At 41.0% G+C, this 27,513-nt stretch overlaps 1 protein-coding gene across 1 annotated transcript; it reads right to left on the bottom strand.

Moving 5' to 3' along the window:
* Positions 1-794: 794 nt before the first annotated feature.
* On the bottom strand, positions 795-27,173 carry LOC134209377 (uncharacterized). Its single transcript, XM_062685361.1, has 2 exons — positions 26,584-27,173; positions 795-1,873 (listed from the first exon to the last, which is right to left on the bottom strand). The coding sequence occupies exon 2, from the start codon at positions 1,587-1,589 to the stop codon at positions 795-797; it is 795 nt and encodes a 264-aa protein (XP_062541345.1). The 5' UTR covers positions 1,590-1,873; positions 26,584-27,173.
* Between the last annotated feature and the right edge of the window lie 340 nt (positions 27,174-27,513).

Below are 27,513 nucleotides of genomic sequence, written 5' to 3'. Positions count from 1 at the left end.
AATGAAAGTATAGTACGATAAAATCGTTGGAGGAGTAAACCGTCCAACAAATGGACAGAAAATTACCAAATGTGGTCGGTGTGTTACTCGCGCGTCTCGCGATCGTAAAACCATGCTGATGGGACTAACCGGTCCGGGGCCGCCGTTGAGGTGATGGAAAAATTAGGGTACGAGTGGACATCAGGGCCAATCGAGAATATTCACAGTCTGTGGACTCGGTGGCAATGATGATACAGAAGGTTAAATTGAAATCGTCGATCGCTGCACTATAAGTATGACGTTTCACACATTTTTCATAGGTAAAATTGCCATAGAAATGTTTATACTGGAATTCAATCTTATTTATTTTATGTTGAAGATAAACAACCACTATGGATTCTCAAAGAAGAAACTTTTAAAGGTTCTCACATACCACTTAATTTATTTTTCGATCTGTGTAAATTCTTTAGAAAATTGACTTATTATTACGTGAACACCAAACCGCGTGAAAAAACGACCTTGGTGTAATAGAAACAATTATTTATTTTTAAAAATCAAAGGATAATAACTGGGAGAAACATCGAAGTGTATATAAATACACAAGTGCCAAATCCGCACCCGTTTGCGCGCAGTTATTTTGAAATATGTCCCTCGAATAAAACTGCCATAAAATTATTTTTTAATGACACCCCGTCGGACGACGGTGAACGCCCAGCACTGCGCTGATGTTCGGGAACTGCAAATGGGACGCAAATTGGTCGATGAGATATGATCCCATAAAATCGCCGCATTCAAAGGACGTTTTGGGGTGCCGTCTAGCCTAAAATAATAAACGTCAAAACCTCACCTTTGTGTCTGACGAACGCCGAGTCCCACGTTGTCGTTTTCGCTGGTCGATGGGAGTTGGAAGGAACCGCAGGAATATATCCCCGTGGATCATCCATCAGCACATTGAAATCCTTGGCGTGAGGAGTGGATCCGATTTCTTTGCGGCCTGCGGTAGCACCCGCAGCAGCCAGATCGTTGGAATGGTCCACGGGATGCTCGAACGAAGCCATCGGGTCTTCTATCTGCAAATCATGTTCCGATAGCTCCGATAAGTCCATTGTCATGTCAGGACGTGAGGCATCAGGGCTATGAGCAACACTCAATACAGATGATTTATTATTGCTTTGCGCTACTGATTTAGAACCTATCGTTGACTGTGTATTGTTGAATTCTTGAATCTTTTTATAGAAATCGAGATCCGCATCAGAATAGTGATGAGATCGCTTCCGGGGACCTCCTCCGAGCCCTGTCATATTCAACTGATTCTTAATATATTGCTTCATGGCACTCAGTGTGATATTGTACAGATCCGGTTGAGTTCCCGGCCAGTACCGGACGAGATCCATCGAAGAGGCAGCATCGATCCTTCGACGACCATTCTGTGATGGCGGGATATGAGAAACTGATGGCTGTTGCTGGTGCTGATTATGGTGACCGGCAGGAATCGGAATCTTTTCACCGTGCTTCCGATTATTCTCGTTTAACTGAGCCACTGATGGCACCGCCAGGGGGCTCGCCGACGAGAGCACTACAGAAAGCAGCACAAAGATCAGCCCGTACATTCGGCTGGCCCCCGCGGCACCACTGGACACATTCTGGGGGGCCACTGCGACCGATGGGGTTTCACCGAGCTATTGCCCCGGTGAAAGTAGCCGCACACCACTAGGACTGATATAGCGCTGTGAGACACACTTTCGTAACTTTTCAAAAACCACTAACCAGAATTTGAAACTAAACACATTATAATACTCATTAAAGCAAACTATTTGAAACACCGAGAAATAACATATTTTCACATTTTTTTCAAACAACACTTATTCCCTGATTGTATTTCACCGCTTAAAACCTGAAAGTAAAATGGAGAAAACAGACAACATATTAAAGCAAGATTATTGAATTGTCTTTGGGCTAGATGTAATATATGATGATTTTTTCCAGAAAATTTATTGAAAATTGAAAAACATTTCACATATTTTTCAGACTAGTAGTGTTAAGGTGATTATACAATCAAGCCATGTGGTGAATTTTAAATTCACCACACGGTTTTCTACTCCTATTATCAAAAGTTCAAATCTTGCACAATAATTTTCGTGCAATGCTGAAATTAAAGTCGAGTTGTTTTAGCATAAGTAGGCAAAACGATCTCTACGGATGTTTCATCCTTATGGGTGTTGTGGTTCTTTCAATTCGTGCTCTTGGAAAATCACCTGAAAAAGCACGTGGTTTCCAAGATGGCCGATTTGTGGCCTTGTTGTATAACCACCTTGCCTTTTTAGTAGGGGAAGTGGTTTTGGGTTTCAGCTCATGGCTCCGATGTTCATAAAAAACAAAGCATTGGAGAAGTATTTGGTTTATTTATTATTTTTGTGATTTTTTCCGGCAGTGAGCACGCATGTCGACAAAAAGAAGCAACGAAATTGGTGCCGTAGATCGGAACAGTTCCCCTACACCAAAATGGCAAACCGAAGCAGTATCGGAGATCCTTGTTTCATTTTTATACCAGCTCGCCAAATTTTGGTGATGCCTACCTATGTTAGAGGTGTGTGCCGGTTCGAAAATCGGCGGCGGCAGCGTTTGTCAGAATTTCAGCCGGCGGCGGTGGCGGCATGAATCGGCATGGGGATTTTTTACGTTCGTTTCTGAAAGATTTTTTTCTGCATTTTTTCAGGATGTTTACAAAATATCAACGGAAAAAACTTTGGAGCTTCGTCGAAAAAATCTGATGAGCATCTCCCAAAAATTCGCTGATCTTCTCCAAAAAATGCATTTGAAAATTATTTTTTGGATTTTTCATGGCAAGTACTTTAAAGTTTTGAGAATTCTTGGTATTTCCGTGAGAAATTCTTTGGAATTTACATGAAAAATTCCTCATCATTTTTTACAATTTTCTACAAGTTTCTACATGGAAATGTTCAGAAAATCCACAAAAAGCTCTAGCTGAGTATTCTTTGAAATTTAAACAGAAAATTCTTCAGATTGTTTGTGTTTAAATAGAGATGTTTGTGTTTAAATGTTTAAGTGGAGATTGTTCAAAATGTGGACATCAACAAAAAAAATGGATTTCAACGGCAAGTTGTTAGAAACTTTCATAGGAAATTCATTGTAGTTTGCACGGGATTTTTTGAAATTTCTATTGAAAATTTATATGAACTTTACCCATTTTACGAAATTTTAACTTAAATTGTTCAGAACTTCAACGTGATTTTTTTTACGGTAAACTGTTCGGTATTTCAACGATGAAAAATCAGAATTTTGAAGAAATTCTTCAGAAATTCGGCAGGGTCGTTTGGCCGAAAATCATTTGGCGGAAATCTATTTGACCGAATAAAACGTCAAGTCGAAAATCAACAAGCCGAATTCCATTTGGCCGAAATGAATATTTCAGTAAAACGGTTATACAACGGACCGAGGTGGTAATTTGGCCGAAAAAGCACTCTTCTCTAGCACGTCGTTTAGCAGAAATGGTCGTTTGGTTGAATGGTTGTTCGACAGAAAGGACAGGAAGAGTTTGATCGAAAATGTCATTTCGTCCAATAGCCAAATACTGATTATTGAACGGGTTATATTTATGGTCAAAAACATTCACCTGGTTGACCAAATAATATATTCGGCCAAATGGTCTTTCTGCTAAACGACTTTTTAGGCCAAATTTGTCCATTTCGGCTAAATAAAATTTTCGACTAGATATGTTTTTTCCTAAAAATAATTTCGGTCAAATGACATAAACACCTTTTGACCAAATGACCCTACCCGGTGAAAATCGTTTACTCATTAATGGGTACTTTTTCTCTGCTATCTCTTTCTAATCCATTTTGGAAGAATATGTGGATTTATTAATTTAAATGAGTATATCCACTTATTCTCTCAAAATGGGTAAATTTTTCAGCAGAGGGAAAGATATAGCAGAGGAAAAGTACTCATTAATGAGTAAACGATTTTTACCGAGCACCTGTCTTCTGGCCGAAAGTCATTTGGCGAAAACCCATTTATTCGAATGTCACTTGGTTGAATAACACGTTAGGCCGAAAATAATCTAGCCAAATTCCATAAGGCCAAAATAAACGATTGTCTGAAACGGTATTAGGTTGAAAATGGTTTGACGGAAAATGACATTTGGCCGGCCGCGACACGTAGCCGAATAGAACATTCAGCCAAACTGGTAACACTATCCAACAAAATTGAACTTTTATTTCCGTTCCCTTCAACCCTTTTCCAATGTACTCAATACATTTTTTACGCTGAATTTAGGTACATATTCAGATTTTCTTTGACATGTCCAGTTTTGGAGATAAACGGGTTTTAATTAACAAAAGTACGTCATAGGAGTTTTGATTTTCGACTTCACAAAGTTGAATTTCGGCTTTTCCCTTTGAGAAAGAAGTTTAAATTTCATAGAAATGACCATGTAGAATTTTATTGGTTGGGTTGTTGTATTTCATTTGACACGTACATGTGCTGTGAAAAACGGAATTAAATTCACAAAAGTGCGTATTTTCATAGAAATTTGGTTTCTCGGCTCTGCAAAGCTGAATTTCGGCTTTTCTTTTTGAAAATAAAATTTGAATTTTACAGAATGGGTCTTGCAAAATGCGTATGGGTTGTTGAATTTTACGTTGCAATTGTTGCGAAATAGGTTATTTAATTCATAAAAGTACATATTTTCATAGAAATTTGGTTGCTTTGGTCTGCAAAGCAGAATTTCGGCTTCTCACTTTGAGAATAATGTTTGCATTTCACGGAATGAGCATTGCAGCATGTTTACAGGTTGTTGGGTTTTATTTGGCACGTTCATTTTTTGTGAAAAACGGAATTGAATGGATAAAACTACACCTTTTTATAAAAATTTGGTTTCTCTGCACTACAAAGCTTAATGTCAGAATCTCACTTTGTGATCAAAGTTTGAATTCCATAGGATTGTCCTTGCAGAATGCACATGAGTTGTGCTAAATAAAATTGAACAACCCATATGCATTCTATAAGGCCCATTCTATGATATTCTAACTTTATTCTTAAAGTGAGGAGCCGAAGTTAAGTGTTGGAGAGCAGAGAAAATAATGTTCAATGATGATTCGTACTTTTGTGAATTAATTTCCATTTTTCACAATGAATGTACGTGTCAAATAGAATCCAACAGCTTATATACATACTGCAAAGTATATTCTATAAAATTCAAATATTAGTTTAAAAGCGAAAAACCGACATTGAGCTTTACAGAGGGAATAAACCAAATTTCTATGAAAATACGTACTTTTGTGAATTAAATTTCGTTTTTCACAACAAATAAACGTGTCAAATAAAATTCAACAACTTATTTGGATAATGTAAGATTCATTCTATGCTATTCAAACCTCATTCTCAAAGTTAGAAGCAAAATATCAGCTTTACGACCAAATTGCAATGAAAATGCGTAGTTTTGTAAATTAAAAACCGGTTTTTCTCAAATGCTGGACATGTTAAAAACAAATTGAATACATTACTAAGTCCACTGAAAATGGTTGGAGGAAGTGAAACACTGTTGACTAGTGTAATTTGACCGAGAAGTTGTTTGCCCTAACAGTTCATTTGGTGGAAAATGTCATTTGTCAGAAATGGTCGTTTGGCCGAAAAAAACATTTGACCGAATAGGTCATTTGGCCGAAATAGTCGTTTGGCAGGAAGAGTCATTAGGTCCGAAAATGCCCTATCTGCAAAACAACCATTTGGGCCAAACTGCATTTTCTGCCAAATGAAATATTCGGCTTTATTTGGCAAAATGACTAAATCAGCAAAACGACACATTCGGCCGAATGCCCATCTTTTTGAAATGACCAAAATGACCAAATTGCAGCCAATTGAGTTATTCGGCCAACTGTTTTTTTATCAAGTCAACTGTTTTTTTTATTAAGTCTAAGGGAAAGGCTGCAGGAGCGTGCAGGGCCGAATTTAGGAGGGGCGTGGGGAAAAAACTCTCCACCCTAGAAGGTTTTATACGTTTTGCCAAAATCTTACTATAACCGCAAAACTGGACCGTACTGCATTTTCTGACTTCGTATTTGCTTGAGTGAAGAGAGTTTGTTGTTTCTATGATGATTTCCATAATAAGGCCGATACAAATATTCAAAATATATTTTGTCTCCCCCCCCCCCTTCGGATTTTTCTTTGCCAAAAAATAATATTTTGAGGGGGCAACAAAATAAAATTCGGATAATTTTGAAGATTTTCGAAACATTCTTTAACAAATCCGAGGAGTTTTTTGATTTTTTTCATTTAAATATTTATTTTTTATTATGCCCCCCCCCATTTGACCTTTCGGAGATCAGTAGGAAAAAAGTTTATTAAATATTTGTAACGGCCTAATAATAATTTGAATCAATGAATGGACATGTTAAAGTTCAATAAAAAGCTGCATGTATCCGCAAGTAGGCTCCGCTCAAAGCGCACAAGCCCAAGTCCTGATGTTGGGTGGGACGTTAAACAGCCCTGACACGACGGCCCTCCGACGAGACAGAAGGTTTGCACAGGCCCAATAAGCCGCCTTTAAAAACATCCATTACGAACGACATAGAAGATAATACGACTCGATACAATCCGCAATGACCTAGGCGACGAATAAAGGATCACGATTGGAAGCTTGAAACATGGAACTGCAAGTCGCTAGGCTTCGCAGGTTTCGACAGGATAATCCACGATGAATTACATCCCCGCAATTTCGACGTCGTAGCGCTGCAGGACAGGACAGAAAATGTGGAAAAGCGGGCATCGAGCGGCTACTTTCTACCAAAGCTGTGGCACCACCAACGAGCTGGGAACCGGCTTCATAGTGCTAGGAAAGATGCGCCAAAGCGTGATTGGGTGGCAGCCAATCAACGCAAGGATGTGCAAGCTGAGGATTAAAGGCCGATTCTTCAACTACAGCATCATTAACGTGCACAGCCCACATGAAGGGAGACCTGACGACGTGACGACGAGAAAGAAGCGTTCTATGCACAGCTGGAGCAGACATACGATGGATTCCCACTGCGGGACGTCAAAATCGTCATCGGTGACATGAACGCTCAGGTAGGAAGGGAGGAAATGTACAGACCGGTCATCGGACCGGATAGTCTGCATACCGTATCGAACGACAACGGCCAACGAAGCATAAAAATTGCAGCCTCCCGCGGAATGGTAGTCCGAAGCACTTTCTTCCCCCGCAAGAATATTCACAAGGCCACATTGCAATCACTCAATCAAGTAACGGAAAATCAAATCGACCAAGTTCTTCTAATCGACGGTAAATTCTTCTCACATCACGAAAGTACGCACTTACCGCAGTGCGAATATTGAATCCGACCACTACCTCGTTACAGCATGTCTGCGCTCAAAACTCTCGACGGTGTACAACACGCGTTGGAGTCGTCCGCCGCGGCTAAACATTGGGCGGCTTCAAGACGGTAGAACAGTCCAAGACTACGCGCAGCAGCTGGAAGTGGCACTCCCAACGGAAGAGCAGCTAGGCGCAGCGTCTCTTGAATACGGCGGGAGAGATATTCGATCCGCCATTGGAAGCAACGCAACCGCTGCACTTCGCACGGTGCCCCGAATCTGAGAAACGACTGGTATGACGGTGAATGTGAGCAGTTAGTTGAGGAGAAGAATGCAGCATGGGCGAGATTGCTGCAACACCGCACGAGGGCAAACGAGGCACGATGCAAACGGGCGCGGAACAGACAAAACTCGATTTTTCGGAGGAAAAAGCGCCAGCAGGAAGATCGATACCGTGAAGAGACGGAGCAACTGTACCGCGCTAATAACGTACAAAATTTCTATGAGAAGTTAAACCGTTCACGTAAGGGCCACGTGCCATAGCCAGATATGTGTAAGGACAAAAACGGGAACCTTCTTACAAACGAGCGTGAGATGATCCAAAGGTGGCAGCAGCACAACGAAGAACACCTGAATGGCGATGTGGCAGACAACGGTGCCCAAGTAACATTCCAAGTTTTATTCCGCTCTAGGGATGGTTTTCAAGATCAATTTACAAGATCTAAGAATAAAACCTAATATTACACGACAACCTTTTGATGACCACTATAAGTGTAAGATATGGCCAAGTGGCCCTCTCTAGATAACCACTATAAACCTGTTATAAAAGTATTTCGATATCCATTTTAAACCGCCCGCAAAAAAAGGAAATTTGACTGCGGCAGCTGTCAAAAATGTTGCTTTTAAAAAAGAGAAACAAAACTTTGCAGAAAAATAATAACATAAAATGTTGATGAAAATCATGATGATGACGACTACATAATAATATTATTTTTAGGATTGTTTTACAAAGTGCTTCCATCGAAATAAGGTGCGCGTTCAATTTCATGGTGAAAGCTAGGAAAAAAATAAGATTGAACACCACGCGCTCGCAAAACAATGTAGTTTTGGGCATTAAATTTAAAATAATTGTAACAGCAATATCCCTAATCTTCCATAAATATATAGATATTTCTCCCCAACATATCTCTAATGCTAATCAATGACCAATAATGTGTTTTACGCGATGAAAACATTGTATAATCATGAATGTCAGCAATAAATTTTACCGTCTTGAAAATGCTTCTTCATTTTCAATATGGCCATCATAAATTTCGATTAGAAAAATGTTGCTCTTGTTAAACACCTTTATAAACTCTTTGCGATGCAAATATTCTTATCGGGGTTACCCATTTGACCACATTACGACCAAAAAATTTGGCTTTGATCGAGCGGTATGTTAATGAACCTAGGAACACGCGCGCAGGACATGCGACTTCCGGCTCCGAATCGCCAGGAAAATCTACAAAACGGGCGATAAGCTGGATTATAGCAACTACCGCGCAATCACATTGCTGAACGCCGCCTACAAGCTGCTCTCCCAAATTTTATGCCACCGACTAACACGAATTACAAGAGAGTTCGTGGGGCAGTAACAGGCGGGATTTAAGGATGAACGCTCTACGCTCTGGGTGAACGATTTTCACGAAGTTCGTCCAGTTATTTGGTTTCGCCGACGACATTGATATCATGGCACGTAACTTTGAGAGGATGCAGGAAGCCTAAATCAGACTGAAAAGCGAAGCCAAACGGATTGGACTAGTCATCAACACGTCAAAGACGAAGTACATGATAGGAAGAGGCTCAAGAGAGATCAATGTAAGCCACCCACTACGAGTTTCTATCGGTGGTGACGAAATCGAGGTGGTTGAAGAAAGAACGGGATCAGGGGGGGACGGGTGTTATTCAAAGAGTCTACGTAGACGCATAGTCAAATCACTCGCAATCCATTTCTCAAGCCAATACTTCCACATGTGTATTGTACACGTCCACATTAGACATTACATATTCTTCATCAGCAACTGTACTGCTCAAGTAAGGCTGGGTAAGCTATTTGCCAATCGGTCGTCAAGCTCAGACCCGACCGCATTGCGTAGGCAAGAGCACGCAACTCAGGTTCAGTTTAATCAAAGTAGGAAATTATCAGAGGATTAAATTTAATTTTGTATCAAATTAATTTTTGTTTTGTTGGATTTTTTTTTTAGTTTGAATTTGTAATGTTTAATTTGAGTTGCATAATGTTCATTAAAGCACCCATTTCGTTGGCATGGAAAAGTAGGCCGTTTTATCACTCAAAGACGAACTGTAAACCAGGTATTATGATCAGGAATTGCAAACATTTTTTTTGCCTTTCTCGTATACTAAGTATACGCAAAGGCTATATGATCACTCCAAAACCAAACTTTTGATAGAAGGCTCGGAGACCCATAGTGTTATGTCTGTTTGTGTGTATGTATGCATGTGTTTTTTTTTTCTTCCTAAACAATGGAGGGGAAATCTGCTCAACAGACATCCTGGGTTGACCAGGAAGTGCTGGGTTAGGGGCCACCTCCAATGAGGGAGGCAGGGCTGCATCCCCGACCAGCTAAACCGTTTCCATTGCCGCCAAGCCCATCGTCCCTTCGGTACAACCAGAAAGTAATGCTTCAAAGGGGGGCCAGTGCATGACGCACCCTCGAGGTTAGCTGCGTGTCCTTGCAGCATCGAACATCGTGACTCGCTTTTTTAGAAGAACACCATGGTATCGTGCCAGCGCATTGCCGGCTTTCCAGGTGGCCTTACCACGCCCTATGTCCTCGGAAGGTGGGCAGGGTCGACTTCGCGCCTGCTTCCCTCTGCACGACTGGTATCAAGCATGATGATGCCGCGTGCACCCCAAATTGACCTTTCTGCGATAGGGCCTATTCGCCAGCACACAGAGGGACTTGCCGACGCGAGGCCTACGCCTGCCCCAGCCTTGACGAGGACCCCTTTCCGTCCTCGGGCTGGAACCCGCCAGGTTGACCGACGCCGCGAAAGCGACGATACCATGTTGTTCTTCGCGCGGCCACTTGTTCGATAAAAGGATCGAGTTCGACCACAGAGCATGACCACCGGTATGACCCATGAAGCCGACTCCGATCCCTTGGACCACCTCTTATTTGCGCCTGAACTAGCCATCCTTGAGTCCACGCGCCACCTTCTGTGTAGCTCCGAGACCATTTGGGCGATAGCCGATAAAACGGCGTTCCAGCCAACTTCGTCTTTACACATCCTCCGAACTAGGTTGTCCGGGGTAGTGTCCAGACCACATGTGGCAAGCATGTGGTCACGCATTGCGCGAAAACGTGAGCACACGAACAACACGTGTTCCGCCGTTTCCTCTAAACCTGCGCACACCAAACACTCGGGCGAAGCCGAGCAAGCCAGCTGCTTTACCTGCACTTTGATTTTGCAGCACACTTAAACGCCGGGCACATCGAGCCCCCCATGGGGTGCTTGCTGTTGACAGCTTTGCTGGAACAAATCAAACAATTGGGAGGGTTCGTGCAGCATTGTGCCTTATGTCCCTCCAATCCGCAGCGTCGGCAGAGATTGCTTCTGTCAGGGCCTTTGCAGTCCCATTGCTTGTGCCCCGGTTCCAGGCACTTGAAGCAAACTTCGGGTTGCTCGTATATGCGCACAGGGCATACCGACCATCCCACCTTGACGCTCCCTAACTTGACTACCTTGGAGGCGTCCGCTGCAGATAGCCGAACCAATGCTACCTGCGTCCCTGCCGGACCTTTCCGTAGCCGAACGGCTGCGGTGGGCGTCTCCACTTCACACTGTCGCCGCAGTGCCGTGACGAGCTCTTCGACTTCAGTGATCTCGTCCAGGTCTTTAACCCTTAGATTCACCTCCGTCGTGAGTGCCCTCACCTTGACCGTCTCGCCTAGGACCTCCTCCGACAACTTCTTGTAGGCGGCGCCCTTTTGCGAGACGCCCCGCTTCAGCTCGAGTATCATCTCGCCCATCCGGGTACGTCTTATTCGACGTACGTCGGCGCCGAGTTCACCGAGCTTGACGTCACTCCTCATCGCCTTCAAAACATCCGAGTATTTTTTTTGTTAAATATCTTGGCTGTGCATATGCACAGCATATGTTTCGAAATGGACAAATTGATATGAAATTTGCGAAAAAGAATCCACGTGTCTTGGAGGGAGTCCCCTACACAACAAGACCACTTAAAGGTCACGTTTGCGGAAAAGCCATCAGAATCCGAGTACCAACCTCCACCGCGGTTAGCTCTCTTTTTTGCAAATTGAATATCTTTCGGATGCTTGATTTGTCCAATCTCCACATGTGCTTTACTATTGTATACCCACAGCCAAGCGAGTGCACATTGTTTTATTAAACGAGAGGATCGCACTCCATGCCCCCCAGGAACTGTCTGGGCGGGACGGTATAGAATGCGAATTCAATCGCACTCTGCTGTGCCAAAGGCTTGCTTGGCTAAAGCATTTGATGAGTTTGATTGCCTTAACGTAAGCGGTCGCGTGTACTCAGACGACTAATGACGGTGAAAGACCGACACTTGATTACAATTAATTGCGTATTATTCGGCAACTCGGTCGTACGAAAACCATTTTTTTGTTAAATATCTTGGCTGTGCACATCCGAGTACTTAGCCTCGTCCGCCGTGATGACTAGGGCATAGCCCCTGGAGCGATTGGCGCCTACCCTAGACTTCTTGCTACCCTCATTCGCCTGGGCCTTCTTTTCGGCCCTTGACGTCTTCGGTTTCCTCTTGTTCTTGACCAGGGTCCAGGAGGCGTCATTCCCCTCTATTTCCCTGGTCTGGTGCTGCTGAGAACTTTCAGCCTGCCGTAACCCCTTACCACCGTCTTGCCTGAGTGGACGGACCTTTCCAGGTCCTTCCTCCCCCGGTTTTGGAGGTACCTGACCGGGGTTCAGCTTCTTAGCCCCACTACCCTTGTTCGGGGTAGTAACCCTCCGCGTTTTGGAGCGGCCCCCAGGGAGCTCATCCGTTTTTGTGTCTGCTCCGTTGGAGTAGTCACCCCCGACGTACCCGCAAATACTTGAGCCTCAGTCTGGGTAGACTTTGGCACCACCGTCTTAGCTGGCACGCCTTCGGTCGACTCGACCTTGCCCGAGTCCGCGAATCCTTGGGCCTCAGTCTGGGTAGACCTCGACTCCACCGATTTCACGGGTTTACACTTGGCCGTCCCGACCGCCCTCTCCAGCTTGGCGTCCAGCATCGACTTTCGAAGTTTCTGCAAGCTCCTCTTGAGGTCCTTGCTGATATTATGCTTCGATGACGCAAAGTCGATGATGGCGTCCAGCTGTTCCGTCGCCACTTCGAAGGCCGAAAGCCCATCGCGTTTGCGGTTCATCGCCTTCACAAGCCATGGGCCGTCAATAACCCCTTCCGGCGTTTTTATAGCCGAGAGGAAGGTTGAGTGACCCACGCTGGCGCTGCGCACTGAGCTGCCGACTATTGCCTCTGGCCTCCTAGGCGGAGACCTGAACAACCCACCTCTTGCGAAGGGGTTGTCGCCTACACTACTACCACTAATTGAAGAATTGACTTGGTTTTCCATTTTGGTCCCACGAGTTGCTCAGGAAAAGAGGTCCACCACGCCAGAGCCCAGCATAACGCGGTAAGGGACAATTACTGTGGAGGGTGCCCAGGTACCCCACAGGCTCCGTTAAAGGCCTAGCTTATTATTTCACCCCCCTGGCCATGCATCCCCTCGGCACGGGTCGCTTGACGCCTTGGGATTAGGGGTTAGGGACGATGGTCCCGGTCTAACTCGCAGTGGCCATGGGGAGGGGTCGTCAAGCCCTTGGACAAAGTCCCTGCTGCCCCCAAGTATGTATGTATGTGTGTATGTATGTATGTGTGTGTGTATGTGTGTGTATGTGTGTATGTGTACAAAATTTTGTAGACGCACTTTTTGGAACTTAGCATTGGCCGAATTACTCGCAACAAGTTCCGTTCGACCGAGAATCCTGCCCCATTGTTTGCTATTGAAAATTGGCCAAATTGAACTATGGGATCAAAAGTTATGGCCAAAGTACTATTTGTATGCGCAAAACACGCTAAAAAACACTCACCCATATTTTTGACGTAAACTACGTCTAAGGGGAAGACTCGGATACAGGGTGACAAATGAAATTTCCAAATCCGAGACCGTCACGAAATCATGTAAGATTTGGAACGTTAATAGCGCATTCATCTTTCGATGGATTTTTGAGATTTATATATCAATCGACTCGGAAACTCTCCACCAATTTTCCAGTTATATTGAAACATTTGATTATCAACGTTAAAATAGGGTATTGGACCATTTTGGCAGCACCTCTTTTTCCCCTTCGCAACGTGAGTCTCATTCGGCCGTCGTTCAGTGTAGTTGGTTTTTAGGCTCTTCTTTTTGTGCGGTGCTTCGCACCAGTTTGCCACAAAAAGTAGCGCCAGAGCAGTGTCCACAGTCGGCGATATACATACAAGCGCATGTTTGTGCAAGGATAGGATGATCGATTGTTAGCAACGGCAATGCAATGTCATAATGCGATAATCGCAATGCAAATGAACAAACATGTTCGATTCAAAGATAACTTAGGAAAATGGTAAGCCATTTTATGATAAACTGTAAATTGTTAATTATATTTTTATGATTAAATATGCGCCACAATCAAAAGATTTCAATTTTAATTCAGGAAGTTTGAATGCACTTCAGATACTCTGTGGGTACAATCATGCGGGGCTTATTGTATACGGCTATAGCTTCGGAACGCATACTTTATTGAAACGGGCTATAGGTTACAATAGAACTATTACATTCTAGTTCCCGGATCTAAGATTCTTGCAATTACACTGGATTCTGTTTTTACACGATTTATATTTTCTCAATTTTCCATTCATCCTAAATGTTTAACGCATATCAATTGTCATGTGATTTTTCCTTGATTTATCTTGGATTTTTTGAAACATGTTGCGAAGAGTTTGGTGGTAAATTGAAGTCACACGATAAAAAACACGAGCGAAAAAAAATCGTGTAAAAATAAAATCCTTTGTATATTAATAATGTGGTTGCACGAATATGTTATCCATAATGCCACTGCCAGATAGTGGGAGTTAGATTGTGATAAAATAGCACAAATACCCTATTCCCGTCCGCAGCGCCTATACCCTATTCCCTACTCTGGCGCATCTCAACCGAATGGCTTGGTTTTTTGTACCGTTCTGACTCAAATCCCGAATATGACTCATATTCCGAACACTGGCGTTTTAGCGCCCTAAAACTAAAACTGTCATTGGTTTTCCGCACTGAGGATCAAGATAACAAACGAATTCAAACTCCTGTGGAGAAAATTACACGAATAAAGTTAAAATGGGCATTTAAAAGCTAAAGTTCGGAATATGAGTCATGTTCGTAATTTGAGTCAAAACGGTACATGGCTAGTATTTGTTGATTTCTAGTTGGCGCAACCGGGTTTTATCGACTCGCGCTTCTTTGTCGGACTCAACAATGCGACCATCCTTTCTCTGCCAACTATTCCTCGTCACTCCAAATAAGAGATAGCGGAGATTCTGCCAAAGGTCCAAGGCTCGTATTCTTCCACCAGTGATGATTCGATGCTCTGACTACCATTGGACAGAGGCACCTGTTTGTCCGTAGCCAGAGAATCTTTGCAAGATCCAGGGCCGATGCGTATAGTCTCGCATCTGTCGTAAAATCGCTAAATCGTGGTACACGCACTCACCAGTATACACCCCCAGCAACAAACATATTGCACATCGATCACAGTAACTTATATATGCCCGAATTCTCTCACAATATGGTTACTAGAGTGATTCAAATTTTGACTTTTTTGCCCCCCGATGCTTAAACGATTGCATTTGCCATTTTAATAATCCTCCTAAATTTTTATCAAATTTGGATGTAATTTGACTGCACACGCCATTTAAAGTTTGCATGGAAATTACTATGAAAACTGACCATAATGTGAAAGACCGTTCCGTGAGGTGGCCCATGAACTATTTAAATATAATCAACACATTGAGTACACAGAATACTTCTCAAACTGAAAGGCAGTTGTTGTTGCGAAGCGATTTCTCGTTTAGAAGCAAAGTTATGAAGAAAACAAAAATGCTCATTATTGATATTGATGCTATTCTTTTACGGGTTAAATCAATTTCCCGATTCAGTATTTCCTTAATACATTTTCTTGCGAGCATCAAATCGTTTGGCAACAAAGACGGTCTGTTTCCTTGTAAAATTTCCTGTATTGCCGATGTACTCATATGTTTTTAGAACTTAAAGGGAAGCGTTGGGGAACGGTTTTCCATGAAAGTTACTGTTTTCATAGTAATTTTCATACAAACTTCTCACCGCGCGTGCTCACTCAAATTAGATCCAAATCAACTAAAAATTTAGGAGGATTATTAAAAAGGCAAATGCAATCGTTTAAGCATCGAGTGGCAAAAAAGTCAAAATTTGAATCACTCTAATGGTTACTGCAACAAGATTCGCTCAACGTGTGCTGCTTGGGATATCATAACCATGTGACGCTGAGTTATTTTTATTTCAGAATAGTATTATTTAATAATCATACTCCACTATTTCCACCTATATATTGCTACAAATAAACTAGAATAGTGGTCGAAAATTTGGAATGAAACTGAATCCCTACTAATTTTACTCTAAGTCGAATGCAACAGTTAGAATTTCGAAGAGCATTATTACCACTTGGGATTTTAAAGTTAAAATTTTAAGTTATCGTACCGTCGTTGGGGAGACAACGGGTCAAATGGGGGTGAGAATGGGTCACTGTTTCAACTACATAGAATGCTTGTAGAATAGATTTAATGTATCTGAGAACAATAAAACTGAATGACCTTTTTGAACGATTGTGTTATCCGACCCCCAGACTGTCGGTGAGGGCTCGGACGTCATAACTGAATACAATATCCAACAATTTTTTATATTTTAAGTTACGGTAATTTTGTTCTAAACCAGTGACATAAGTAATCGAATGAATTATCTTAAAATATGACTACATTCCTCAATGCACCAAAGTGTTCTACGTAGTTTACGTTGGGCGGTCGTGTCTTGTACATAACCCTTCAGATTTTTTTTTTTGCTCGAGAAAGGCATAAACACCGCTAGGTGGATTGATCAGGGTTTTTTTGCTATACTTTTATACCAAAACGGATTTGGATAACTAAACTACTTAACACGTGATTGATCTCCATATTATGCCGTAATGCGTCATTGTGTACAACAAATACGTTTTTTTTATTTACGTACAGTATAAGTAGACGTCAAGGAGGGGGAGGAGTTAAGGAGTTATTAACGAAGGTCTACTAGGGACGAGGGGGCTTAGAAAACGTGATTTGGTCTACGTGGTTTGTGCACAGCTCCTAACTAACATTGAATTGCAAATGAGTGTACTTATAAGTTTGGGCATTTTGCCCCGTGAGTGCATTTTGCGCTGTTCTCCCCTACGGATATTCTGCTTTATGAGTAGGGTAAAATGCCCTAGTATCGGAATTTTGCTCTTCCTGTCATAAGGAGTAGAAATTTTCAACAAACATATTAATTCTGCTTGATATTTAATAACAAGTTCTGCATCTCCTCTTTACGATACATAATCAATTAATTATTTAATTTTACTTTTCATAGCATTTCTAATTTATGTAATTAAATCATAGAACTGTAAGCTGGGTTCTCCATATGGAATTTCATAGCAAAATGTTTACATTATGCTGTAATAATGCAAAAATGGCTGGAGGGTCCACTATTGGGCACTTTACCCTACTTAGACGCGCTCCACATCGCTCGACACAGAATTTGCTAGAGCTTGAGCTTGAGCTTGATTGACTGCTCGTAGTTGCTACTGCATTATGACCAGATCAGCTGTTCTTGCACAGGGAACCAACAGATGTTTGCTTGGGATTAGCACACATCTTCAATGTACAAGTACTGGTGATCTCATTTGTTAGGTCACACTGGCGCCTGCCACGTCAGAATGCAAGTCAATATAGGGAAGGGGGAGGAAATGATGATGCAATCACTCGCCCACTGCAAGCCGAATATACCTCTGCACTTGCCACGAGTTCATGCGGAATTTGTTGGAATTTCTGGGTTAGGTTGGAGAGGCAGAGGTCCGTCTTGGTTAACGAGTTGCCAATGTGATAGATAGGAGAAGGTAATTGATGGAATTTCTTATTGGATGTAGGAAACGAGCTCTATAGTTCATTTCCAATTCTATCAGATTACTGATAGAATACTCAAGTTGAAGGTATAGGAATAGTAATGGAAACGGTATGGAAGTCCATTTCCAGTTCTAGCGATTGCTAGAACATGAGAAATAAAGAGAAAGATACAGAGTAGGAGAATGGAACGGACCTGGGATTGAACCCACGACCTCCTGCGTATGAGGCAGAAGCAGTAGCCATATGACTACCAAGCCCGCTTCGCTCGACACAGAATTTGCTAGAATTGAAAAACTTTCATATTAATAGTAAAATCCAGGTAAAAATAAGAAGGTCGATGATGTTTACTTTGACAGGTCTCATGGTTCAGCAAAGAGAGATCATTTCAATATATTATGCAAGACAAAATGTGATTAAAATGTGATTGATAAACGATACTGAAAAGTACATAATAGATACATTTCAGGAAAATATGCAAAAAAAATTAAATTATCTTCCAAATAAGTACGAATTATTTGATGCTACATAAAAAACGTGCCGGGGAGCATCAACTGCGCAAGTTGTATGACATTTTTGCTAGCGAGCATCGGCGCACCATTGTTCAAAATTTGTCTCACCGCTAATCTATAATTTTTCAAGCCGGTATAAATTTACACAAATTTTGAAAAACTCACAGAAACTGTTGAAACAGGAACTGTCAAAAAAATGCAACTCAATCGTATGTAAAATAAAACGGAGAATTTTCAATTCTTGTCTTCTAACGGGTAAAAGATTCAAGGCGTTTACATCACTAGACTAATAGGAGAGCTCCATTCTATTGAAATCATTCATATTTTGATGAATATAATTTACGGTCTAAATCATGGAAATAGTTTAGCGGGACACTTATGCTTATAAATATAGCAGTAGAAGCATAAGAACTAGAACGCTAGTGGCGCTGTAGTCATTTAAATTATTTTGCCAAATTGAGCTTCAACAAGCTTCAACTGGCCATAATTCATACATCATGTTGTAGTGCATATTTGGTTTCATCACCAACATCAGTTTGACACTTGTAGTACCGGTACTTTAGCTGCCAGGTCGAAGGCACCTAGATGTTAGCTAGGATGATGTTAGTCACGCGAACAGTGACGACATTAGCAATCTTATATTCCGTGTATAGCAGAAAATCGAAAATTTGTTTTCAATAAAATGAAATATCTGCAGTTATCAGACGTCGCAACTCATTTCTGATTAGTGCGCATGATAGTACATCCATGCGTGCATGATGCGCACTACTAATGAAATATTTCAAATTGTCGCGACTCGCGTCGCAGCGCGAGTGCTCAATCGCGCGGTCCGGTTTGGTGCCGGCCCGACAATACTTTTGAATCAACTAATATAGCCCTTGTTTGTAGATTTCTACGCATATTAGTCCCGCTGAGTGGTCGTTTTCTTTAATGACTACTATGATCGACATACCTTGCCTCTTGCTTTATTTTCAAAATTCTACTCTCCACATGGTTGAATGTGTTAGATTACAGTTCTATCACTTAGAATGAAGATCCTTAAAACCGGTCATTTTCACCACTGACAGCGGACAGGTTTGAAAGAAATGATCAGTGAATACCGTTTCTATGAGCATCGCTCGTTTATATAACAGATTCTTCCATAATAATGAATTTATTCTCTGCGAGACAGATATGCGTAGAAATTCAACAATGGGACAAACAAACTTTATGTTGTTTTCACAAATTTTTCGACTAAAGTTCGGTATTTTTTTATATTTTCGAAAAATATGCATGTGAACAGACCGCCCCGTGATAAAAACTTAAAATCTTCAAAAACGAACATGGGACAATTATGCGTAGAAGGGCAGTAAAGCGCTTACAATACAATAAGAAGTGATATTGCATCCCCCACCTTCAACTTTCAAGTCTTCAACATGCGTTTACCAAGAAGACCATTTTAGATTTATTTTACTAACAGCGCAGTTCATCTTATGTTGCTTTGAACAACGAGTTTATATTATAATACACAAATTTGCAAGCATTGACAGATTTGTGAAAAGTACCAAATTTTTTTTTAGGAATTTCAAAAGAGTTTTAAATAGAAATTCCTGTGAAAATCTATGTGAATTTTTTATTGCATTTCAATAAAACTTCCCATGGAATTTCGAATAACTTTGTTAAGAAAATTGAAATAATTTCAATTGACAGTTCAAACGAGTTTTAGTGGATATTCAAAGCAATTCCCTGGAAAACTCTAAAGAATTTAGTTTAATATTCGATATTTGAATGAACCCAAATATCAACCGTGTTGCCCCAATATAAGAGTGTTCTATAGAAGACTTAAAGAAAATATAATTAATTAAAGACGCAAGAGCTACGCCAGTTAACCGTCTACCTCTCTACTCGATACCGAACGACCGACATGTCTGGTTCGCTCGATTTGCCACCGGCAAACGGATCGCCGTCAAAACAAACACCCAGGCGCATGTGCGAGACCCAAAAATTTAAACGAGTTAGACGGTATTCATCTTTTTTTTTACTTTGCCAACTATAATTCCCACTCGGCAGTACGATTCCTCAAGTAGTTTCCGTTTTCTTTGCCATTCATCTGGTTATTCTGCCATGCATCTGAAGATGGAGCATCCCTACTTCATACGTTTCTCTGAATTATATTTCACCCGTGAAAGGGTACACGTTTGTTTTTGGTGCCTACCGATGACGACGATGACGATGGCACAATAGTGCCAAGTTTACGACTTTTTTCTCGTTTACTTTTTTAAACATGTCTCGATCTTAAAATAGGACAGTTTTTCTACGGTATTTTCGAATCAAGCTATGATTATCGGAGAAACGACAACAACCCATGAAACTGACAAGTTGATGACTATATTCTCAATGAAATTTATAGTATATCTTCTTAGCTAGTCTAATGTTCTTGCTTGATGATCAGCTTGGTATATATCTAATTTATCTATGCTATTTTTGACTATGTACACTCCATGTCAATCACATTATGACTACACACAAAAAGAAGTATTTGAAAAGAATCCATAAAAGTATGAGATAATTTTTTAATCCATTTCGAATTGCCATTTGGCTTACCACTCAAGCACTTCAAATTAATCAAATGTCGCATTCTTTAGCCACCCATTTCGATGTTGATTCAACCCTGGTCGTATGCACCAGCAGCATGACTGCGATAATCTCATGGAAAGTTGGGTTCCTCACGTACTCAAACGCACCGCGCGGGGCCCCGTGGGGTTTCTTCGGCATAGGTAATGCGTGAAGATGCTCTCGCATGTGCATTTAATTTGCATACGCGAATGAATATGTTGTTTGCTGTTTGTCACCGCTATATTTTCGCCAATTTTCACGCGACGAGACACTAATAATAACTCGCGACTCGGCGACTTCGGAATTACACATCGTATGAGAAATACGATGGGATACGGCCGTACGGTGGGTTTGTAGAATAAAGTTAAAAGGGTTTGATGAAGATTCCTTAATTGTAATTTGCTGCACAGTGAAGTCATGTTGAACCTGGCTGGTTTCAGCTCCCGGTTTGGTCAGGGAAATTCTTCGGAGGAAGTATCTCTCTCATGGCATAAAAGTATCATCGTGTTAGGAAAAATTCCCATGAAAAATTGGAAAAAACTTCAGAAGGAAATTCAAAAGAATCTCCTGTGAAAACTAAAAAAAATCCCCATCAAAATTCGAAAGAACTTTAAGAGGATCACTAATTAAAGATTTGAGTGTAATACTTCTAAGTGAAGTTAAAAGATTTACAATGATATGGAAATGCTAATATCATCTTCCAAACTTAGACGTACATGTTCATGATAGAACAGCGGTTCTCAACCTGGGGTACATGTACCCCTGGGGGTACCTTCGCTGGCCCTAGGGGGTACCTCGGACAAAAATGCGTAATGGCGGACATATTAAAATTTCAATCAAAATTCATTGATAAAGTTTTGATAATTGTGTATTTTCTATTTCAAAAATTTATTTTGTACATAATATGTAATGCGATCAATAAATCCCAATTGACACAACCAGCACAATGTATGAAGGGCTGCGGAATAAAACATCAAACGAACAAAACGTCGAATGAGAAAAATGATTTTTTTTTTCACTAAAACTTGGTTACTTCGTTGCAAGAGGATTAGAAGCATCTATTTACGCCTCTCGGAAGCATTTTTCCAAGCAGCACGAAGGCTTCCTTTCAAGAAGCTCGGATGCCTCCTTTCAAGTGGTTAGGCTGCCTTTTTTCAAGAGGCTCGGAAGCCTCCTTTCAAGAGGTTTGGAAGCCTCCTTTCAAGAGGTTCGGAAGCCTCCTTTCAAGAGGTTCGGAAGGCTCCTTTCAAGAGGTTCGGAAGGCTCCTTTCAAGAGGTTCGGAAGCCTCCTGTCAAGAGGTTCGGAAACCTCCTTTCAAGAGGTTCGGAAGCCTCCTTTCAAGAGGTTCGGAAGCCTCCTCTCAAAAGGCTCGGAAGCCTCCTCTCAAGAGGCTCGGAAGCCTCCTCTCAAGAGGCTCGGAAGCCTCCTCTCAAGAGGTGCGGAAGCCTCCTCTCAAGAGGCTCGGAAGCCTCCTCTCAAGAGGCTCGGAAGCCTCCTCTAAAGAGGTTCGGAAGCCTCCTCTCAAGAGGCTCGGAAACCTCCTCTCAAGAGGCTCGGAAGCCTCCTCTCAAGAGGCCTGGAAGCCTCCTCTCAAGAGCCACGGAAGCCTCCTCTAAAGAGGTTCAGGAAGCCTCCTCTCAAGAGGCTCAGGAAACCTCCTCTCAAGAGGCTCGAAACCTCCTCTCAAGAGGTCTGGAAGCCTCCTCTCAAGAGGCTCAGGAAGCCTCCTCTCAAGAGGCTCGGAAGCCTCCTTTCAAGAGGCTCGGAAGCCTCCTCTCAAGAGGCTCGGAAGCCTCCTCTCAAGAGGCTCGGAAGCCTCCTCTCAAGAGGCTCGGAAGCCTCCTCTCAAGAGGCTCGGAAGCCTCCTCTCAAGAGGCTCGGAAGCCTCCTCTCAAGAGGCTCGGAAGCCTCCTCGCAAGGGGCTCGGAAGCCTCCTTTCAAGAGCCTTTCTAGAGGCTCGAAAGCAGAATTCTTCTTTCAATAGGCTTAGAAGCATACTATCAAGTGGCTCAGAAGCGTTTATTCAAGATGCAACGGAAGCTTCCTTTTAAGTGGCTCGAAAACCGCCTTCAAGAGGCTCGGAAGCCTCTAATAAAGAGGCGCGGAAGCCTACTCTATAGGGACTAAAAAGCTTAAAGGAGCTTCCCTTCAAAAGGGCTCGGAATTATCTTTTCAAAAGGATTGGAAGCAGGGATTGAACTTATCATTTCATTATTATTTAGTATTCAGCCAATAGCTCATTCCAGAGGCGGAATCCCGAAAAGTGTTGTATGGCAGACTTCTAGCGCTGATTCCCCTCTACAACTTTGTCTAAGGGTACATTGCTCTATATCTAATATTAACAGCGTGAAACGCTAGGATCACTCAATATACTAAATGATAATAAGTGTTATTATCATTTAGTATATAAGATGATACTAGCGTTTCCCGCGCTGAATATTAGACATAGAGCAATGTACACTTAGACAAAGTTGTAGAGGGGAATCAGCGCTAGAAGTCCACCATACAACACTTTTCGGAATTCCGCCTCTGGAATGAGCTATTGGCTGAATACTAAATGATAATGAAATGCTAAGTTCAATCCCTGATTGGAAGCCTACTTTCGAGAGGGGGTACCTCAAATCATGCAAAAGTTCGAAGGGGTACCTCTCAAGAAAAAGGTTGAGAACCGCTGTGATAGAATTAGAAGCGAAAGTATAGAATTGATAGTTCCGTTAGGATACGGCAGGCATGAAGAATGTTTTTATAGATGTCGATTTGAAATCGAGCGGAGGGCAATATTTTTGATGGCACATATCGCATGAACTTCCTTCTGCCAAACTCCCGTATGAAGGGGGAGGAAAGAATATCAGTGTGGAAGCTGATATATCTTCACTGGCAAAAGGAAGGTTGTTTGATTTGCTCATATGCCATCGCATGCGGAAGCGTTTTCTATCGATGAGTACTGTCTCTAAATTTCTAATATGCCATCACAAATATTGCTCTCCGCTCGCTTTCAAATCGACTTCTATAAAAACATTCTTCATTCCTGCCGTATCCTAACGCAACTATCAATTCTATACTTTCGCCTCTAATTTTATCATGAACATGTACGTCTAAGTTTGGAAGATGATATTATCATTTCCATATCATTTTCATGAGGATATTTGGAGAAATTTCCTGTACAAAATGAAAAACATTTTCAGTAAAATTTTGGATGAGCTTTACGCAGAAAATCGAAACGCTTTCTTGTTAATATTCAGAAGAAGGAAATTCACAAATAAATTCTAAAGAAACTCGGAAGAATTTATCGTGGAAGGTCGAAATATTGAATTTCCAGAGGAAGCATGGAAGAGGAAGACATTTGAAATCATTTTCGTAAAAAAACCTTAATGTTAAAATGCAAAAAACCATTTGTTTGTTGGAGATTTGAATAGATTTCTAGTGTAAAAATCATCCGAATTTGCACAAGAAAAACATTCGAAATTTATTCAAACATTCTTGGAAAATCAACCGAATTTCCAAAGAAAACCAAATTCATCCGTATTTCCACGGGAAGTTCATCCAAGTTTTCACGAGAAATTCATTCGAATTTTCAGTAGAAATTCATTCGAATTCTCAGGGGAAATTCATTCGAATTTTCACGGGAAATTCATTCGAATTTCCACGGGAAATTCATTCGAATTTCCACGGGAAAATCATTCGAATTTCCACGAGAAATTCATTCGAATTTCCACAGGAAATTCATTCGAATTTCCACGGGAAATTCATTCGAATTTCCACGGGAAATTCATTAGAATTTCCACGGAAATTCATTCGAATTTCCACGGAAATTCATTCGAATTTCCACGGGAAATTCATTCGAATTTCCACGGGAAGTTCATTCGAATTTCCACGGGAAATTCATTCGAATTTCCACGGGAAATTCATTCGAATTTCCACGGGAAATTCATTCGAATTTCCACGGGAAATTCATTCGAATTTCCACGGGAAATTCATTCGAATTTCCACGGAAATTCATTCGAATTTCCACGGAAATTCATTCGAATTTCCACGGAAATTCATTCGAATTTCCACTGGAAATTCATTCGAATTTCCACGGGAAATTCATTCGAATTTGCACGGGAAATTCATTCGAATATTCAGGGGAGATTCATTCGAATTTCCACGGGACATTCATTCGAATTCCACGGGAAGTTCATCCGAATTTCCACTGGAGATTCATTCGAATTTCCACAGGAAATTCATTCGAATTTGAGCGGAAAATTCATTCCAATTTCCACGGGAAATTCATTCGAATTTCCAGGGGAAATTCATTCGAATTTCCACGGGAAATTCATTCGAATTTCCACGGGAAATTCATTCAAATTTCCACAGGAAATTCATTCGAATTTCCACGGGAAATTCATTCGAATTTCCACGGGAAATTCATTCGAATTTCCACGGGAAATTCATTCGAATTTCCACGGGAAATTCATTCGAATTTCCACGGGAAATTCATTCGAATTTCCACAGGAAATTCATTCGAATTTCCACAGGAAATTCATTCGAATTTCCACAGGAAATTCATTCAGATTTCCACAGGAAATTCATTCGAATTTCCACAGGAAATTCATTCAGATTTCCACAGGAAATTTATTCGAATTTCCACAGGAAATTCGTTCGAATTTCCACAGGAAATTCGTTCGAATTTACACAGGAAATTCGTTTGAATTTCCACAGGAAATTCATTCGAATTTCCACAGGAAATTCATTCGAATTTCCACAGGAAATTCATTCGAATTTCCACAGGAAATTCATTCGAATTTCCACAGGAAATTCATTCGAATTTCCACATGAAATTCATTCGAATTTCCACAGGAAATTCATTCGAATTTCCACAGGAAATTCATTCGAATTTCCACAGGAAATTCATTCGAATTTCCACAGGAAATTCATTCGAATTTCCACAGGAAATTCATTCGAATTTCCACAGGAAATTCATTCGAATTTCCACAGGAAATTCATTCGAATTTCCACAGGAAATTCATTCGAATTTCCACAGGAAATTCATTCGAATTTCCACAGGAAATTTATTCGAATTTCCACGGAAAATTCATTCAAATTCCCACGAGAATTCATTCGAATTTCCACGGGAAACTCCTTCGGAAATTCCACGACAAATTCATTCGAATTCGCACGGAAAACTCATTAAAATTTCCTGTGGAAATTTCGTGGAAGATCGATAAATGTTTTGATGGTAATTCGAATGAATAGCTCGTGGAAATTTTAATTAATTAATAGTAAAAATTCTAATCCGAATTTCCATGGAAATTTGGAAGAATTTCTCGTAAAGATTAGGATGAACTTCCCGCGGAAGATTCATTTGATTTCCATAAAAAATCTATTTAAAAATTCACGGAAAAATTAGCCAAATCTTTACGACAATTTAAACCGAAAAAAAATGCCACGGGATTTCAGTTACATTTCAACGGAAAGTTTAGCCAAATACGGTGCGGGAATTTTTTTCGATTTACCAAATATTTCAAATCAGATTAAAGGCAATCACGACAGAGTCCAAATCTTATCATAGGTGGTCAACTAATTCAAAAACCATTTTTCATGCATGGTTCAACCAAGAAAAAATGAAAAATTGTTTTTCTCTGACTCTGACTCTGACTGACTGACTGACTGACTCTCTGACTGTTGAGTATCTGTCAAGTGGTGGAATTGAATAGGATGCTACGAACTCGTTTTATGGCAAGTGAAGACATTCCACTAAAGAGCTTTAAATAATTTTCTTATCAGAAGGAACGAAAATAATTTTAATTTTTGATCATTTGTCTTTAACATTTGTCTACATATATTTTTTATAAGTGATTTAAATGAAAATAATGGATATTAAATATATTCAAACAGTATTCAAACGACATCGCCACCACATGAGAATCTAAAATAACACATACCATGCACTTTCTTCATTCGCACTATCCCGCTGCTGATTCGGCCAAAAGTGAATGCGGCCGACGAGCGATCCTGCCCCCGATCTCTTCTGTTTACCGCCAAGCACTAGGTCGTGCGAACTACACACCTCGCACATTTAGAAATGCTCCCGCGAGACTCCTGCTCCGGGCGTAGTTGGAGTTTTATTATGCTGTTTTGATGTTTATTTTTATTTTGCTTCATTAATATTTGGCCGTCTGACTGAGCTGAGCGGGCGATCCAACCAGCCAACCAACCGACTTCTGGCTATGTGTGCTCGCTCAGTACTATACGATGGATACGCGAGCTGCTCGCGCGAGTGCTGAAATATTTAGGACCTTTTTATTTTCTTCTATTTCTGCACATATAAATAAATTGTCTCACTCGTTTTCGCCTTCTAGGTCTAACCTCAACTCGAGGTAGAATTTAGGGAGAAATCATTTCAAATCAATTTTCATTCAATTGCGCTTTGACGGTACTTCACTGGCTCGGATTTATTTCTCACAATCGTAAACAACTTGAGCCATAAGAGAATCTTCCATTGACTGACCGAGGGAAGTCGTTACTTGTTTTTTTTTCTTTTAATGAAACGAAAGCATTCACTAGTCTGGGTCATGGTTTTTGAATAATTTGAAATTATAGAATAGAGCAAAAATTGAAGACATTATAGGACAGGAATACAGTTAATTGTTGTAAGAAATAAAAAAAACTATGTTCGAATTTAGAGTTTACTTTAACCAAAAACGATTGAAATTATTTAAAATATTTTTATCATTTAAAGAAATGTGTATGCTAGAGAAGATTTGAACCAATGGTTTTACAAAGCAAATTTCAAGTAAATTAGAATCACATAATCCAAACACTAGTCAAATACAATCTTTTCCAATTAAGTGCACACATTTTCGCTCACATTG

This window comes from Armigeres subalbatus, chromosome 2 (assembly GCF_024139115.2).
Source record: "Armigeres subalbatus isolate Guangzhou_Male chromosome 2, GZ_Asu_2, whole genome shotgun sequence".
In the NCBI taxonomy this organism is placed as follows: Eukaryota; Metazoa; Arthropoda; class Insecta; order Diptera; family Culicidae; genus Armigeres; species Armigeres subalbatus.
Note: the sequence above shows the minus strand (reverse complement) of the source record. Positions and strands in the feature narration are given on the sequence as shown.